The sequence below is a fragment of the Lynx canadensis genome, chromosome A2 (genome assembly GCF_007474595.2).
Source record: "Lynx canadensis isolate LIC74 chromosome A2, mLynCan4.pri.v2, whole genome shotgun sequence".
Lineage (NCBI taxonomy): Eukaryota > Metazoa > Chordata > Mammalia > Carnivora > Felidae > Lynx > Lynx canadensis.
This window is the reverse complement of record NC_044304.2, coordinates 709,142-726,584: the sequence shown is the minus strand read 5'-3', so window position 1 is coordinate 726,584 and position 17,443 is coordinate 709,142. Positions and strand designations below refer to the sequence as shown.

At 59.1% G+C, this 17,443-nt stretch overlaps 2 protein-coding genes and 1 long non-coding RNA gene across 7 annotated transcripts in view; 1 reads left to right on the top strand and 2 right to left on the bottom strand.

Annotated features, from left to right (window-relative positions):
* Positions 1-3,135, bottom strand: part of RPS15 (ribosomal protein S15) — a 22,003-nt gene extending 18,868 nt beyond the window's left edge. For both annotated transcript variants that reach the window (XM_030336597.1, XM_030336607.1), the window contains exon 1: positions 3,132-3,135. The gene's annotated coding sequence lies outside the window, so the exon portion shown is untranslated. The remainder of the gene's footprint in view (positions 1-3,131) is intronic.
* DAZAP1 (DAZ associated protein 1) overlaps positions 1-11,493 on the bottom strand; it is a 25,139-nt gene extending 13,646 nt beyond the window's left edge. The window contains exons 1-5 of one of the 4 annotated variants that reach the window (XM_030336170.1): positions 11,321-11,493; positions 3,533-3,573; positions 2,743-2,909; positions 2,375-2,440; positions 389-496 (exon numbers count right to left, since the gene is read on the bottom strand). In XM_030336170.1, coding sequence (XP_030192030.1) covers positions 389-496; positions 2,375-2,440; positions 2,743-2,909; positions 3,533-3,573; positions 11,321-11,349 — 411 coding nt within the window. In that variant the 5' untranslated portion in view covers positions 11,350-11,493. Of the gene's footprint in view, positions 1-388; positions 500-2,374; positions 2,441-2,742; positions 2,910-3,532; positions 3,574-8,990; positions 9,080-10,126; positions 10,339-11,320 lie in introns of those variants that run through there. The other 3 variants (XM_030336164.1, XM_030336185.1, XM_030336177.1) reach the window with 3 other exon arrangements.
* LOC115528544 lies at positions 9,496-17,443 on the top strand. The gene is made up of 2 exons (XR_003973290.1): positions 9,496-9,585; positions 17,159-17,443. It is a non-coding gene; the product is annotated as an uncharacterized LOC115528544 (long non-coding RNA).

The window sequence follows — 17,443 nt, the reverse complement described above, 5'->3', positions numbered from 1 at the left end:
CCCACAGGACGCGCGAGCCGCCGGAGCAGGGCAGCACAGGGCCCGAGCCGGCGCCCTCCCAGATGGCAGGGTCTGCATGGCTGCTCTGAGGACCTGGGCTAGAACATTCCTCCCGTGATGAGACACAGAAGTCTGGCTCCCACCGCCAGACCAACCCCTGCTTCTCCCCAACACTATCCTAGCACCCTACACTGTGGCACCTCCAGCTGACCGGAAGGGCCTTTTGGGAGGTCGGCCTGGCGAGCGACTGTGCGCCTGGAAAAGCCGCACACCCCCTCTCCTAGGCTCGGGCCCGCTCTGGGGAAGACACAGGCCCCGAGGAGACAGCTGCCAGGCTTAACCTCCCGTCCCGCCCCGCCCTGCCGTGCTCCGGCCCAGAACAACTCACCACTCCGAATTTCTTGAAGTATTCCCTGAGCTCTGTCTCACCGCAATTGTGAGGGATCCCACCGACAAATATCTTATTTGATTTACTGTTATCGCTCCTGGGTCCTTTCTGCTGTTTCAAGAGGGAAAAAATGGTTAGTCCGTGCAGGGGTTCGAACCCTCACAACCGTCTCTACAGTGCATACGTGAGCTACACTCGGCATTGGTTTTAGGAACCAGCGAAAAGCCAGACCCAAACAGTCCAAAACCCCACTAAATCCAAAGAGAATCACAACTGGCAAGCCACTGTAACTTTTCCCATTTTCCCAGGGAGTCCCAAGGTGACAGGGACCCGGCAGCACGGGCACCACTGCATTTCCAATGCGTGTGCACGGAGCGTGTGGTGGGTCCCGTGCGTAATTATCCCGAACGACAACGGCTGTAAAGCGTAAGGCTCTACGATCTGAAAAGCAAGGCCTCAGGAGGGCAAGGTGGCCGCGATGATGAAAACAGCTTTCCAGGTTTTTAGTGGGTGACCGGAGAGGACCATGGGAAGTTGCAGTAACTGAGAAGCCACTTGCCTCAACTGACCCCAGCGATCCCTCCCTCTCTGCAGACGGCCTCACGCCTGGGAGGGAAGCGCTGGACTCCAGGTGGAGGACAAGACCTCAGCCCCTACTCCTAGGGGGCTGCCTCCCCACCGCATTCCTCACATGCCCCTCATCCTTCCTGGCCACGGGGCTCCCAGACTACGTCGTCCTAGCCGCTCTGGACAACACGACTGAACTCTGGGGGTGGGCGAGGTCTCACAGGTCCACACAGGGGTCAAATGCCATCAAAACGCGGTTACCCTACATGACCGTTCCGTCTTAGTAAAGAACACGAGTAACCAAACGGAATGTGAACGTGGCGGCCTCGGTTCCAGTCTGAAGAGAAGAGGTATGACAGCCACCTGTGGAAGAAGCCCAGAGCCACGAGTGCACCGTCTGGACACAGGTGGCCCTGGGCACCACGGCTGCCGCTTCAGCTGTGGGGGTGGGTATTCTGTGGGAGGACGTGCTTACAGGAGCTGCACGCTCCAGAACTTAGGAGCGGGAGATACAGAGATGAGACAGAAACACAGGCAACTTCAGGAAAACATTAACGATTGACGAAGCGAACAGATATATCTGACGTACTACTCTTCCGATCTTTCTGTAAAGTTCCTGGAAAGTTTCCTGATAGGAAATTGGGAAAATAAAAACTGTTTCAAGGGTCTGGAGCCCTTGTCTACAAGCAGCAGTGGGACTCTGCTAGAAATTCAGGTTCTCGGGCCCTGGCCCAGACATGCTGATCAGATATGTGCCCTCTGCCTCCGGCCCGGCTCTGGCCAGGCCTCTATGCTAGGACAAAGGCTTCCTGGATGACAGTCTTCTGAGACCTGCTGGGTGGTGGAAGGGGAGGTACGGGTGACAGTGGACGGAGAACGGGTCTGCTCCAGTTGGCCAAGCACCAAGGGCCACACGCCGCTCAGAGAATCCCTGAGGAGCCGCCACACTGGTGGACCCTGACTCAGTTGTTCGAACAACCGGCAAGCAGGCTTTTGGACGCGGGCAAATGGCCCCTTGCCCCTGAGCCGCAGCACCTGGGCAGGCACGGCCGGCAAGCAGAGGGGGTGGGGGGCAGGTGCAGAGGGCGCTCTGACACGGGGTCCCCCCCTGGGGCAGGCGCGGAGCCACCACCAGTGAGGAGAAAACGGACCGTTCCGGGTCACAAACGGGTGCGAGCAGTCTTTTTCCTCCCGTTAAGACAGACCAGGAAGAGCGCTTCTCTCGGCTATGAGATGAACAACGTGCGCCATTGGATGGATCCGAGCAACCCTCGGCTGCTCGGACACCGAACCGGGCCTCTGTTGCTCTCAGTCGTAAGGAGCGAAGACACCAGATCAGAGGTGCGCATTTCCTTCCGACTGTGGCCACGAACGCACACGACACCCCGAGAGGCCACCTCGCCCAGCCCGGCCCCTTACCCATGCTTCCTTCGGCCGTGTCCTCTCCGGCTGCATCCCCCGAGGTGTGCATGGCTTTGGGTCGATCTGTAGAAGTTTCAAACGAGCCCATCGTGAGCACGAAGCTGCTTCCCCCAGAAAAGGTGCCGGCACGGCCAGCAAGCACGTGCCCCCGTCAATTCACCCCAAGTCCACAACCTGCTCCGTCATACAGCCTCAGCCCGGAGCTGCAACCCCTTAGGTCAACCCCGCTACGACACCCCTTGGCGTGAGCACCTCTCAAGCCCAGCGGCAGACGCAGCTGAAGGGGCCACACACAGCAGGGCCGGGGCGGGGCGGGGCGGGGGGGGGGGGGGGATGCGGGTGGTAGACTGAGGAAGGACACTTACGTTTCGGCCGTCCAGTGTGTGTGGTCTGCTGGCCAGCACCGTCCCCACACAGTTTGGGTCTTTAAATTTGACAAACCCAAAGCCTCGAGACTGGTTGGTGGTTTTATCTTTCATGATCACACAGTCTACAACTTCTCCATATTGGGAAAAGTAGCTGCGTAGAGTCTCTGCTCAGAGATTGGGACAAAAACACAGACACACACACCAGAGCGTTAAGCACAGTATCGCAGCAGGTGTGTAAGCACACACGCACACGTGCTCCTGGCCCTTCGGCTGACCTGGGAAGCGCAACCAGCAACTTTTAAACTGGCACATCAGTGGACGGGGGTGGTTGAAGACGGAAAGGGCAGGAGGCCCCTGGGGAAGGACTGGGGATCCTAGACACGGACGCACACGTCTCTGCGTGAATTAGCGGGGGTGCGACTGACAACGGCAGTGGCCAAAGGCAATCTCAAAAGTGAAGTGTGAGGGGAGCCAGGCGGCCACCGGGAACGTCGACTACCACAAGCTGCTCAGGGCCCTGCACGGGGCCTGAGCTCGGCGACCGCGCCAGCAAGCCTGCAGACCTCCACACTCGTCTCCTGCCCTCCACGTCCCTCCCCTACCTCTGCCAGGACTCCAGGACGACTCCCAGTCCGGCGACCCTCCTCCCCAGAATTCAAGACAGTAAGCTAACCAAGAAGGAAAGAAACCCTTGCCCCCCAAAAGCAGTAGCGAGACACAAATTCACACGCGTTCACGACCAAGGGGAGGCACGGTGCCTGGCATACAGGCGGTCCCCACCACCTACCTTGGGTGGTGCTCCAGTCAAGACCGCCCACGAAGAGCTTCCTGCAATTCAACAAGAACACGTTTAGGGTCAAGATAGTCCTTGCCTCAAACATGTCAGCCACCTGCCCCCTCCTCAGATGGCAATCCACGAGAAGCTGGTGGAGACGTGCCTACATGTGCCGTGCGATCGTGGCAACGACGTGTGTCCACCGTGGCCACCGCCCGGCCTTGCCAGCTGTAGACAGGAAAGACGACATCAAGACCTACCAAGACGACGGGGAGCGAGGCTCACGACGCATAAGCAAAGACGACACATCCAGAGCCACACACCGTCACTGACCAAACCGGTGAGAAAACGAGACCTTGCAAAATGCACCAACAGGAGCCCCCAAACTGCAGAGGATCCGGGGTGCGGTTACGGGGCACACTTCCCCACTGCTCTTGCAGATACTGTGGAGTTAGAAGTCGGGTCTGAAAGCACACTCAACTAACCAGAGCGGCAGCAGGGGTGGGGGCTCTAGGTTAAAGCCTCAGGTATTTTCCACATGGTCGTGAGCAACGACCCACAGATCACTCAGTACTGAAACCCTGGCCCATACTTCCCGCCCCAAGGCAGCCCAGGCTGGAACCTTCAAGAGGAAGCGCACTATCACCTACCTGCCTCTTCTGCACACCCCACCTCTAGCGGGGTCTAGAACGCCAACAGGCCATAGGGTGGTGTCCACTGTTCCCAATGCCCCCGGGCTGGCCAGGCCTGGAAACTGAGGCACTGGGGCACGTCCCAGGACAGGCCAGCGTGCTACAGCTACTCCAGCCCCTACTGGGGCAGAGCTCACACGTATCTCCAAGACCCACAGGCCCCTTCAGGCACCGCTCGGGCCCCCCACGAACCCAGACAGCGGGTTCGGCAGAGGAGGGGCTTCAACTGCAGCGGTGGCGGCTCTGTGCTGCTGGCGTCCCCCAGGAAAAGGGGGCATGACCGCTGTCACCCTCAGAGTGGGACCTGGATGCCACCTGATTGGTCTGCAGATGCCAGCGGGTGGCCAAGGCTCAGTCCGCATCTGGGACGCGGGGCTCCGCGGTCCCGGCGTCTGCAGCTGAGCGCGACTTGAAGACAAATGCACTCCCGAGCAACCAAGAAGGGCTGCCAGACAGGGTGCCCCATCCTGCACCCCAGGACAAACCCCCGCGTGCCCGCCCTGGGCTCGTTCCTACCGTGGCCTGTTCTCTGAGAACAGGCAACTCACGCACGGTGCGTGAGAAACCATTCCCACCACCAGACAGGTACCCAGTGCCAGCCTCAAAATGCCCGCAAGCCGGCCGCCACGGTCCAGGGAGGGGGGCACCGGGCAGGCACATCTGGCCGAGGCAGCTCCGTAAGGGGCAAGTTTCAGGGAACGTGCTGATCAAGCAGCAGGGGGAGGCCTCCATTCAGGCCTCATTAACTTAAGTCCGTGTCTCCTAGTACCCTCAGAGCCAGGCCAGGCTCCTTCCCACCTCCAAACGCTCCCAGGGGAGGGAGGCCTCCCCAGAGGCCCAGGGCGCTGCCCAGAGCAAGCCGGGACTCAGGACGGCCCTCCCTCGCGGGGCCCGGCGCCCAGCCGATGAGTGGCTGCAGGCCCCCAGGGCGGCTGGCACCCCGGAGGAGGAGCCGCCTCGGAGCCGCGTGCCCAGCCGATGAGTGGCTGCAGGCCCCCAGGCCGGCTGGCACCCCGGAGGAGGAGCCGCCTCGGAGCCGCGTGCCGGCCCACCCCTTCCACACAGTAGCGAACAAGGGTTTGCTGTGAAAACGCAAATTCATGCAGGAAAAAGAGACCTCGAGCATTCCTCAACAAAACAAAACCAAACCCAACTTTCTGAGCCACACACCAGCCTCTAGCTAGCGCGCCTCCAGCCAAAACGGCAAGGTCATAAGCAGGTATCCTTCCAAGCAACCCAATCCTTCACCAGCAGCAGGCCTAGGAAGGAAGGAAGGAACTCGTCTGACCAGTCTCGGTTCCAGCCCTTATTTAAATTTCAAAATCAGACGTTAAGGAGAAAAGACCAGAAACACCATCACCCACACAACTGACACCCTAGACTGCCCTGTGGACTGGATGGTAAAAAGGCATCAACGCTGTGCTCTCGTTTTATCGTGCTGTGCCGATTTCAGAGAATATTCCCGTTCACAAAGGGACACAGGGCTCTGCTCACTCCCCAATACTTCACAAAAGACGGACGCGGAGTATGGGAGGGGACGCACAAATGGGGCAAGATGTAAGCCTGGGGAGTCTGGCTGGGAAAGAGCATCTAGGGACCTTGGTGACCATTTTGCAATGTTCTGAAGCTCAAGGTCTATAAAACCATAAGCTCCGAGAGATGTCCCTCGCTGCGGAAACAACAGGACTCCAGGTCTCCCGGCTGCAGGCTCTGGGGGACCTGCCCCGACAGGCACAGCTGCTCACTCGGGGAAGAGAGCTCCAGGCTTCAGCGCTAGCTGCTCTCGGACTTTCTACTTCCTCTCCTCCTGCTCCGAGGGCATACTTTCCCTGGTCCGCAGACAGAAGGTGCCAACAGGTTCCGGAAGGTCCTGCGTAGGGCCCCTCCAGAGCCCCAGCACAAAGCCCCAACGTCTGAGCCTCAGAGACCACAGTGCGTTTAGCAGGCCCAGCCGGGCCCGGCCAGGCACGGCTCCACTGCTGCCCGGGCAGCAAAACCCTGACCGGTCGACACGGATGTGCATGCACGCCTGGCGCCGAGTGTGAGACCGTTCACCCCAGCAGCCATCCCGGGGCGGCCTAGACACGCTCGCCTGGCAGCGTGTGGCTCTCAGGTGTCAACGGGTGCTCACACACGGGACCCTGCAGACGAAGCGGACGGCTGACTGTGTGGTTCCCCCCTCCAGCCCTTCCCTGCTCTTAAGCGCACGAGAGTCATTACTCAGCAGAAGCGGAAAGTCAGGGGCCCCCCACAGCCCCTGAACCCCGCAGACGGCCAAGGGGACCTCCTGGCTCTCCCAGGTGACCGAGAGTCAGGTTCTTGAGGGGGAATGGGCAATACCACCACCCAGAGAGCCAGGGAGAGGCCGTCCATGCCCTCCTGCCGACCTCCTCTCGGAAGGGGCTCTGCAAGGGTAACCCGGGCACCAGGCCCTGGTGGACTCTCCCCCTTGCCCACCCGCTGAGACCGAACCCTGCTCTGGAGCACGGCCCAGCTCCAGCTCTGTGTACTTTAGGGCAGCCGCGTGCCGTTTCTGCCAGAAAGTAAATCTTCGGCAGCTTCCCCTGGCCCAGGCCAGCCACTGCAGGCTCTGCCCCTCGGCAGCACGCTTGCAGGCTTCAGAAAGTGCCACCGTGCCTGGTGAGACAGCCACCAGTAAGGCAGCAGTGCGACAGAGCTTAGCTTAGCTCTGGAGGGCGAGAAGCAGAGGGCCCAGGACTGATCCTGGTTGTTTAGCAACAGCCCTTTCAACTCAAAGACACGCAACCCAGAGCCCATGCTCGCACTTTCCTGCTCCTCTGGTGCGGTCACACTGGGACCCTGTGTCCCTGAGTATGCCCTGTTTCCCCGTAGGGAGGGAAGCAGCCCGAGGAGGAACACACAGCACCGACCCAGACGCCACGGAGCCACCCCACTTCTGGCCCTCCCACTGCAACAGAAGAAAAGACCCGGAGGACAACTGTTGGGACTCAGCCCTTACCCCAGAACCTGCCTCTGCCGGCCCTGCCCTCAGCAGCTCAGGCTTCCCTCCTGCCAGCAAAGTGAGATCACCCCCCCTCCCGACCACTGTGGGGGTTGAGTGACACGTTCAGGAGAGAACCCCAGGACACCCCCAGTGCCTGGCATGAACTCCCGATGCCTGCAGCCTTCCACTGTAAGCACCCCCCCCCCCCCACACCCCGGTACCCGGCAAGAGCTTCAAACAAGTGACCTCCTGCTGAAAACGTTACTCACAACTCTGACAGGGTGTGACACTGTGATGGAGACAGTCACGCTGTGACGACAGCACCACCTCACTGAGAGACAAAATGTACACATTTGGGCCCGGCCCCGATCCCTGCCATTCCCTACAAGGGCTCTCCTGGCTCACCAAGAGCACGGGACTCCCAGCTCTGGCTCGTCTTAGGGGTCCCTGGGCAAGTCCCCTGCCCTTCTAAACCTCGGTCTGCCCTGCAGAGGAAAGGGCTGGACCTGGGGGACAAAGTTCGGGCCCAGCTCCCAGCAGGTGCTCTAGGAAGGGTGTCACTGGTGAGGTACTCTGGGTGAGTTTCTGCTTGTGAGGAGGGCGCACCACCGGTCAAGGTGCTCGACCAGACGCGAAACCTGAAAACAGAACGAAATCGACCAGAGAGTCTCCCAACACCATGACACCCCCCTGCAGGCGTCAGACTAGTTCCCGCTACGGGAAACAAGAGCTAAACCGGGGGAACAAGCGGCAGGGACACACTGGGAACCAGGCTGAAAAAAGTAGACATCAAACAGGTGTCTCATTTAGAGTGATCTTGCCCCCCCCCCCCCCCAGGTGACACTGCGCCATATCTGGGGACGTCTGAGATTATCACAAGCAGGGGTGCTCCTGGGACTGAGTGCGTGGGGGCCAGGGATGCCGCTCGCCCCCGCGGTGCCCAGGATGCCCCAAATGGCCGCAGGGCTGGGGAGAAACCCTGTCCCAGAACAGCTCCGAAATGCCAAGGGGAGCATCTCTACCCTCCACCCGTTCAGGTCTCACGGCCCCTACGTTGCAAGAAACGGCCCCCTCCCCAAGCACGCCCTCTCTGACCAGACCATCAGGACTCTTCCCACCTCCCAGGCGCTAGTGACAGCGGGTAGTCAACGAGTCCCTGCCCCTCGAGGCCCAGGCCTCTGGCCCCGTCCTGCCAGCACTCAGGGGATCGCCGGGCTGCTGGGGCGGCTGGGGTCGCCCGCTTTCTGTGCTTCTGGCTCCGGCGGCCTCGGCCTCCCGCTGCCTGCCCGCACCGCCTCTCAAAGTGACCCGGACGCCACTCTGCCTTCTCTCCCTGGAGTCAGCTCTCTCCCACGCACTCTCCCCTTGAGAGTGTCCAGTTGGCCCCGTCCTACTAGTAAGACACGTGCCAGATGAAATCCTCCCCCGACCTCTCTCCAGTTCCACCACACGAGCGGGCTCTGTCCTGACAGGAACTGGCCCCTGCCGAGCGCTCACGAGCACCCACAAGATCCCAGGCGCCTTCGGGGTCCCTGAAGCCTTGTGCCCGCACCGGTTCCAGAGTCAGAATCGCGAGACCCTCCACGAAACCAACTTCCTGAGGTTACGGCAGGGGAACGAGGGCTCAGTGCCACCCCCAGCAAGGTGAGCGCCCGTCCCCGGGTCCCTGGCTCAGAAGGGAGGCTATCAGCCCGTCACACATCTGCTCCGTGTGGCCACACGTGACGCTGCTGCTCCTATCACCCCTCTGCCCTCGAGACCCGGCCCTCCCTCTGCTCTGGCTGACTGGGACAGTCGGGACCCCGGTGCTCACCAGCTTCCTCTCTCCCCGGTGCCTTCGCTTCAGAGGAACCTGAGCCAGCTCAGGTACGGTCACCACCTGGCGGGGCTCTCTTTCGCTGAAGACTCAAACTCACGAGTACACTCGTACGCTGGTGGGCGCCCCACACACGGGGCTCCTGTTAGCAAAGGGGGAGCAAGCCCTTCCCACCTATCAAGAGCTCCCTCAGTACGAGGCTGGCCAAAGGCCAGAGTGGAGGAGACTGGAGATGAAGATGCAGCTCACGGGACGTCACTCAGACTGTCACGTCCCGGTCACATCTGCCATCACCATCACCTGGCTCTAGGCACAACAGGAGCTCCTGCGTGGGAACCACCCCAAAGCAGGCAGGTGCGGACCCCTCACGGGAAACGGCATCAGGGCTCGTCAGGGGGCCCAAGGGACCCCCCCCCCCCCCCGCCCCGGGATGTGGTGGCAAGGAGACCAAAGCAGACCCCGAAACCCCACTGGACGGAGTAGAGACAAGCTTACTCTGGGAAAAGAGACCGATCGATACTTCCTGGCAACAGATTTCCACTTACAAAACACGAAGAGATTTCGGGGACCCCTGCCTTGACAACTTTCAAAGGTGAGCGATCGGGGTGGGTTTTCGAGAGGAGAGGGGAAGGGAACCAGGCCCACCGGCCCCCGGCCCCACCGCCAGCTCCACGGCCTCGGCAGACCCGGGCTCGGGCCCTGGCAGCACACCCCTGGGCGGGTCTCGGGGTATCCAGGCTCCCTTCCCTCCTAACCGCTGCTGGCCCTTGTGAGGGACCCCGCACTTTGCGCAGCGCTCTGGAAGGCCACGGCCATGGGGAGGTGACGGGTGCACGCTGTCTTCCGTCAGACTCTGCCCCATCTCTGGAGCACGGTGTCCCTGTTCCCTGGTTTCCAGTCGGACACACTGCGACCCCCCCCCACCTACCACCACCTACGTGACCCGAAGAACACAGGTGTCCAGGCCCCTCCCCCCCCCCCCCCCCGCCGCCCCTGACAAGCCCAGCGGGGAGCTAAGGGTCTCCCTCCTGGGCCGCTGCGGTGCGCCGTTTTCGGGGAGGGGGGGGGCGGGCACAACATGCCTGTCACGTCCGCCCGTGTAACCTGGACCTGGAGGCCGCACAAGGACTTACCGAACCCAGCGCTTGACCACAAACCCGCGCCTCTTCAAAGCTCCGGGCGTGGGGACACGCACACCCGCCCCGGGGCCGCCGGAGAAATGTAACCGAAAAACCACGCCGGCCGGGCAGGAGCCAGTGTCTGCAAAGAAAACTAGTCCGAGCCCCGAACTAGGACAGAAATGGGTTTCCGAGCCCCTCGGGGATCTCGGGCTCCGCTCCGGGCCGCGTGAGCATCACACGGGCTGTAATTACGACACGAACTCCCCACTAGTAGCTGCTCAAGCAGAGGCCCCGGGAAGCGGGCCTCTGCTGTCCACCCCCCGGCACGTCTGTCGCGGGGCGCGAGCCGCAAGGGGCTCCAGCTGCGGACCCATCAGATGGCGCGGGCGCTCGGAGATGGACACGCTGCCGAGGGCTCCGGCCCCGGCCGCCCCCCCCCCCGTGACCTTCGCCCCGAGCCCTCGGTCCGTGAACCTTCCGCGTTCTTAGCACTTCGGGAAGGGGCCAAGAGCGGAAACGGGGCGAGCCGCCACCCCGAGTCCCGGCTGGAACAAGTTCTGCGCGGCGGCGGAACTGGCACTCCGGGGCCGGGCCCGCCACGTGCGCCGACCCGCCAAGTTGGTGCGCGGGCTGGGGGCGGGGGAGCCCCGGGCGCCCCAGAACCCTCCCGTTTCCGCTCGGGCTCCGCCACCGGGAAGTGCAAGCGAGGCGGAAGACAAGGCGCCCCAGACCCCTCCGGAGCTCCCGTTGCGGGTCCCGCTCGGCCAGGAAGCAGCGGGGTCCCTGCGGACGCTCCCAGAGCCCCGTTCCGGGTCCCCCAGCAAAAAACCCAGGCGCGGGGGGCGGACGAGACGACCCGGATCCCCAGTTTCCCGCGTCCGATCCCCCAGCGGGAAAGTCGGGCGCGGCGGCGGCGGCGGGGACGTCCTGACACCCCCCCCCCCCACCCGCCGGGAGCTCCCGTTCCGAGTCCACCTCAGGCAGGAAGCAGCGGGGTCCCCCCCGACCCTCCCAAGGGCGCCCTGGCCAGGAAGCGGCGGGACGCCGGACTCCCAGGATCCCGCTCGCCACCCCCCCCCCCGCCTCGCCGCGTCCCGGGTGCGCGGACCCCCAGGCCACCGGGCCCCAGCGCGGCCCGGCGGCGTGACCTTGACGGGGGCCGGGGCGGCGTCTGGGCGGCGACGGCGCAGGCCGGCGCGTCCTCACCCGATCTCGTCAGCGCCCGAGTTGTTCATGGCGGCGGCGCTCGGCGTCCCGGGCCCCCTGGCTCGCTCCCGCCTCCGGAAGGTCACCGGCCCCGGCGCCCTCCCCACAGCCGCGGCCCGGATCTGCGCAACGGCGGCGGCCGCGCTGCCTCCTCCCCTCAGCGCCAACGGTCACCGCGCGCCACCGCGCCCGCGCCGCCGCCCTGCGCACGCCCGGGCGCGCTCCCGCACGGGGCCTCCGGGGGCGGGGCCAGGGGTGCGCCCGCCTAAGTGCGTGCGTTCCTGCGTGCGTGCCTTGCGTGCGGTAGCCACCACCGCGCGGCGGCCTCGGTCCTCCTCGGCTCTCGGCGTCGCCGCAGGGTGTTCTGGGAAGTGGAGTCCCCCCCGCGCCGGCGTCGGCCCCACCCCGCGGAGGGGGGCTCGCGGGCCGAGCCGCGTGCGTGCTGCGTGCTGCGTGCGTGCGCGTTCGCGCTGAGGCGCTCCGAGCTAGGCACCGCGGGGCGCAGGCGCGGCTTGGCTTCCTTGTTTGAGTTCAGGTCGGAAGTGGCGCGCGGGGTCAACAGTGGGCAAAGGCCACGCCCGGCGCGGGGTCACGCCGGGTGGAGGCGCCCCTTCCCACGCCTGCACCTCCGCTACTTCCCGGAACTCGTCTCCCGGGAGGGGATGGCGGCTGCAGCGGCGGCTGCAGGCAAGACCGCGGTGACGGTGGGTGGGAGGGCCCGCCGGGCCCCGTCCGCAGATGGAACCGCGGGTGGACGCCGGGCACGCCCGTGAGCGCCCCGCAGGACGGCCCTGCAGCCCGGAGCTGGGCGCCCGGCGCGCGACCACGGGCGCTGGGGACAGTCGGGTCGTTCGGGTGACCTGTGCCGCGGGACTCCGCTTACTCCCCGCCTGCCATAAGTTCCCTTACTAGTCGTCGTAAAATTAAGTGAATGGAAGGAGTGAAGGAACTAGGTCGCAGGCAAACGGTACAAAACAAAACGTTTAAAATACAACTTCGTCTCGCCCACTTTAGAGTTTGCAAGGCATGTGGGCATCGGTGTCAATTTCAGTAGTCACCCGCTTGGAGTAGCTCAGTCCCCATTTGCAGATGGGAGAGGGAGGCCAGCAGGAGAGAAATGAGTACGTAGTCCCAGGTAGCATCAGGCAGGCGTTGTGTCCCCCACCTGGGAACCGTCCTCGTGCGCGGTTTTTGTTTTGCTTTGCTTTGCTTTTTTGCAGGTCGAAAGAAATCAGTAGCACTTGGCAGGGACCGGTAGCCCATTGTGGGGTCCCTGGGGAGCTGGACGGACATATCCAAGACATGTGGACATGAGTGCACTGGGGACAGGTGACAGGGAAGCAAACATGAGAGGCAGGGTGGCATTGTCCTTCCAATGGGGCCAGCTCCACAACCCCACTTTGAGGAATGTATCCCCCAAATGCTGGCCCCACTGTGTGCACAGAGATGTCCCAGGAAGCTAACAGTCCGCTATTAAAATCAGAAAACTTGGAGGGAAAAAAAAAAAAAAACAAACCCACATGTCCATCTACTGGTATCTGGATAAATAAACCATGAAGGGCATGAATGAAATACACAGCAAGTGGTTAAATGAAGGAAGCCAGACACAAACTTTTGAAAATAATATATTTTTAAAAATACAGACACCGGGGTGCCCAACTGGCTCGGTTGGTAGAACATGGGACCCTTGAACTCAGGTTTGAGAGTTCAAGCCCCACGTTAGGTTTGGACCCTAGTTAAAAACTACAACAAAAACGTTAAAAGTACAGACACCAACCGGGAATAAAATAACTAAGACCCATGTTATCTGCCACTGGAACAAATATATGTTAGTGTTACGTTTGCTTCATATCTTTTTAAACTGAACTAGCCAGCTGGATTTTTCCCTCCTTTCTGACTCATTTCCTCCCTCCCACCCCATAGCAAATGCTGTGACAAAAATGGGTATGTGGACACTTCTGAATTTACTCCTATGAATATGTGCATATTGAAGACACAAAATATGGTTTGGGTCCCTTTTTTATTGTAAAGTACACATAACATAAAATTTAGCATTGTCACTATTTGTTTTATTTTTTTTTTTACGTTTATTTTTGAGAGAGAGAGAGACAGAGTGCCAGCGGGAAAGGGGCAGAGAGAGAGACAGAATCGGAAGCGGGCTGTAGGGTCCAAGCTGTCAGCACAGAGCCCCACGTAGGGTTCGAACTCACCAACCACGAGATCATGACCTGAACTGAAGTCAGACATTTAACTGAGCCACCCAGGTGCCTCTAGCATTGTCACTATTTCCAAAGTGCACAGCTCAGTGGCACCAAGCACACTCTGTCATGCAGCTGCCCCCACCGTCCGTCTCCAGAACTTCCCATGTCCCCAGACTGAGACTCTGTCCCCATGAAACATGGACTCCCCACCCCTGGCTCCCCCCATCTACTCTCTGTCTCTGTGGACGGGACTCCTCTAGGGACCCCCTGTGAGTGGGGTCATGCAGGACGTGTCCTTCTGTGTCTGGCTTCTTGTCACTGCGCACAGTGTCGTCTGGGTCCGTCCACGTGGTGGCAGGCAGCAGGATGTCCTTCCATTTTATCTTATTTTATTTTATTTTATTTTATTTTATTTTATTTTATTTTATTTTATTTTATTTAAAAAAGTTTTATTTAGGGGCACCTGGGTGGCTCAGTCGGTTGAGCGTCTGACTTCAGCTCAGGTCATGATCTCACAGCTTGTGAGTTCGAGCCCCACATCGGGCTCCGTGCTGACAGCTCGGAGCCTGGAGCCTGCTTGGGATTCTGTGCTTCTCTCTCTCTCTCTCTCTCTCTGCCCCAACCCACTTGCATTCTGTCTCTCTTTCAAAAATAAATAAATATTAAAAAAATTTTTTTTTAGTTTTATTTATTTTAATTTTTTAATTTTTATTTATTTTTGAGAGACGGAGACAGAGCATGAGCGGGGGAGGGACAGAGAGAGAGGGAGACACAGAATCCCTAAGCAGACTCCAGGCTCTGAACTGTCAGCGCAGAGCCCAACATGGGGCTCCAGCTCACAAATCGTGAGATCACGACCTGAGCCACAGTCGGATGCTTAACTGATGGAGCCACCCAGGCACCCCATAAAAAAAGTTTTATTTATTTAAGTAATCTCTACACCCAATGTAGGGCTTGAACTCATGACCCTGAGTTCAAGAGTCACACGCTCCCCAATCTGAGCCAACGAGGCACGCCTCCTTCCTTTTTAAAGGCTGAATCATATTCCAGTGTGGACAGACCACATTGTGTATATCCTTCATCCACTGAGGGACGTTTGGGTTGTTTCCACCTGTTAGCTATCGTGAACAGTGCCGCAGTGAACATGGATATATAAATATCTGTCCGATTCCCCCCCTTTTTTTAATGCTTATTTATTTATTTTTATTTTTTTTAACGTTTATTTATTTTTGAGGCAGAGAGAGACGGAGCATGAACGGGGGAGGGTCAGAGAGAGAGAGGGAGACACAGAATCGGAAACAGGCTCCAGGCTCTGAGCTGTCAGCACAGAGCCCGATGCGGGGCTCGAACTCATGGACCGCGAGATCATGACCTGAGCTGAAGTCGCTCAACCGACTGAGCCACCCAGGCGCCCCAATGCTTATTTATTTTTGAGAGAGAGAGAGCACAAGTGGGGCAGGGGTAGAAAGAGAGGGAGACACAGAATCCGAAGCAGGCTTCAGGCTCCAAGCTGTCAGCACAGAGCCCGACGCGGGGCTCGAACTCACGGACCGCGAGATCATGACCTGAGCTGAAGTCGCTCAACCGACTGAGCCACCCAGGCGCCCCAATGCTTATTTATTTTTGAGAGAGAGAGAGCACAAGCGGGGCAGGGGTAGAAAGAGAGGGAGACACAGAATCCGAAGCAGGCTTCAGGCTCCAAGCTGTCAGCACAGAGCCCGACGCGGGGCTCGAACTCACGGACCGCGAGATCATGACCTGAGCTGAAGTCGCTCAACCGACTGAGCCACCCAGGCGCCCCAATGCTTATTTATTTTTGAGAGAGCACAAGCGGGGCAGGGGCAGAAAGAGAGGGAGACACAGAATCCGAAGCAGGCTTCAGGCTCCAAGCTGTCAGCACAGAGCCCGACGCGGGGCTCCAACTGCGAAATCATGACCTGAGCTGCAGTTGTTCGCCCAACCAACTTATCCACCCAGGCGCCCCTGGTCCCTTTTCACTTAAAAAGTATAATTTTGTATATAATACTCTACACACACACAAAAATACGGTGACAGGGACATTGCCTGGTAAAGCAGCTAGGCATGGGCCAGGAATCACGGGGAGAGTCCTGTCACAGCTGCCACGTGGCTTGTAGTAATCTCATTCACATATTGCTTATTTTTTACTTTAACTTTTTTTTTTTTTTTTATTTTAAGTACGTTCCATGCCCAATTTGGGGCTCAAACTCACGACCCTGACATCAAGAGTTGCGTGTCCCACCGACCGAGCCAGCCAGGTGCCCCACTTATCCCTTATTCTTGTTCATCCCCCACAACAGGCTGTGAGCTCCAGGAGGGGCAGGATGGGACCACCGAAGCAAGGTACTCCATGTGTGTTTGACAAATGAATTTCGCTTCCCACGACCCATTACTCTATAATGGGGCTGGTAGACTTTTTCTGTACAGAGCTAAATAGGAAAAATTTGGGTTTTGTTGGCTGTAAGATCTTCATGGCGATGACTCACCTGTACTGTTATAGCCAGAAAACTCCCGAGTCCTAATTCTAACAAGTGAAGACGGCTATGTGCCAATAAAAGTATTTACCCACACGTAAATTTAAATGTGAACGTCGTATGATTATCATGTACTGTAAAATAGTCTTCTTTTGATTTTTTTCCAGCCGTTTAAAAACATAAAAACCATTCTAAATTGTACCGAAACAACAGCAGGGGGATGCAACCTACAGGCTGATGCCAACCCTGTAACTTTTTTTTTTTTAATGTTTATTTATTTTTGAGAGAGACAGAGACAGAGTGCAAGTGGGGGAGGGGCAGAGAGAGGGGGAGACACAAAATCTGAAGCAGGCTACGGGCTCCAAGCTGTCAGCACAGCAGAGCCCGATGTGGGGTTTGAACCCATGAACCATGAGAAAATGACCTGAGCTGAAGTTGGATGCTCAACCGACTGAACCACCCAGGCGCCCCCCGACTGTGTAACATTTGAAGGATTTGATCAAACATGTTACTTTTCTAGTCAGAAATATATATACTTCATATGTGTAATCTTTTAAGACCGTGGTCTGGAGTCAGACGCATCCCTCCTCCTGTCGTCTCTGCCACTGATTCACTGTATGGCCTCGAGGACGTCACTTTCCCTCTCTGATCCCAGGTCTGCAGGCTGTGAGATGCAGATGAGAACAGCACACCCTAGGGTCTCCCACGAAGAGCGGACACAAGGAATGACCATGTGTCATTCACTCACCCACATGAGAGGGAACAAGCATGGCCACCCCATTTGGGAGGAGAGGAAGGTGAACTTGGAGCAGAAAGCACTTGGCTAAGTTGCCAGGCAGATCGTACTGGGCCCATGGCCACTTTTGGGGATGGAGCTCAGGTTGCATCTCCGTGACCCCTGGGAGGTCCCTCCTCTCTGGGGACACTGAAGCCACGGGGGAGGCCCCAAGCAGACTGCCTCTCATTGCTGTCACTTAGGGTCTGTGTAGGCAGCAGCCTCGGAGAATCCCCCCGTGATCCCTACTTAGCATTCACGGCCTTGTGTGACCCCTACCCTTGTGTGCCTGGCTTCTAACCAATACAATATGTCCGGGTGAAGAGATACGACTTCCGTGATTAGATTCCAAACAATTCTGACATTGCAGATTCTCTCGTTGGTTCTAATGAAGCATGCTGTCTGGTTGGGGAGGCTCATGTGGCCAGGGACTGAGGCCCTCCTACCAACAGCCCCAAAGGAACCGGCTGAGACCAACAGCCAGTCAATGAGCTGGGAAGTGGATCCTTCCCTGCATGAGCCTTCAGAGGAGACCCCGGAACTGGCTGGCACCTTGCCTGCGGCATTGTGAGAGGTCGTGAAACAGAGGACCCGCTGAGCAGCACCTGGAGTCCTGACCCACAGAAACGGAGATCATAAACCCGTGTTGCTTGAA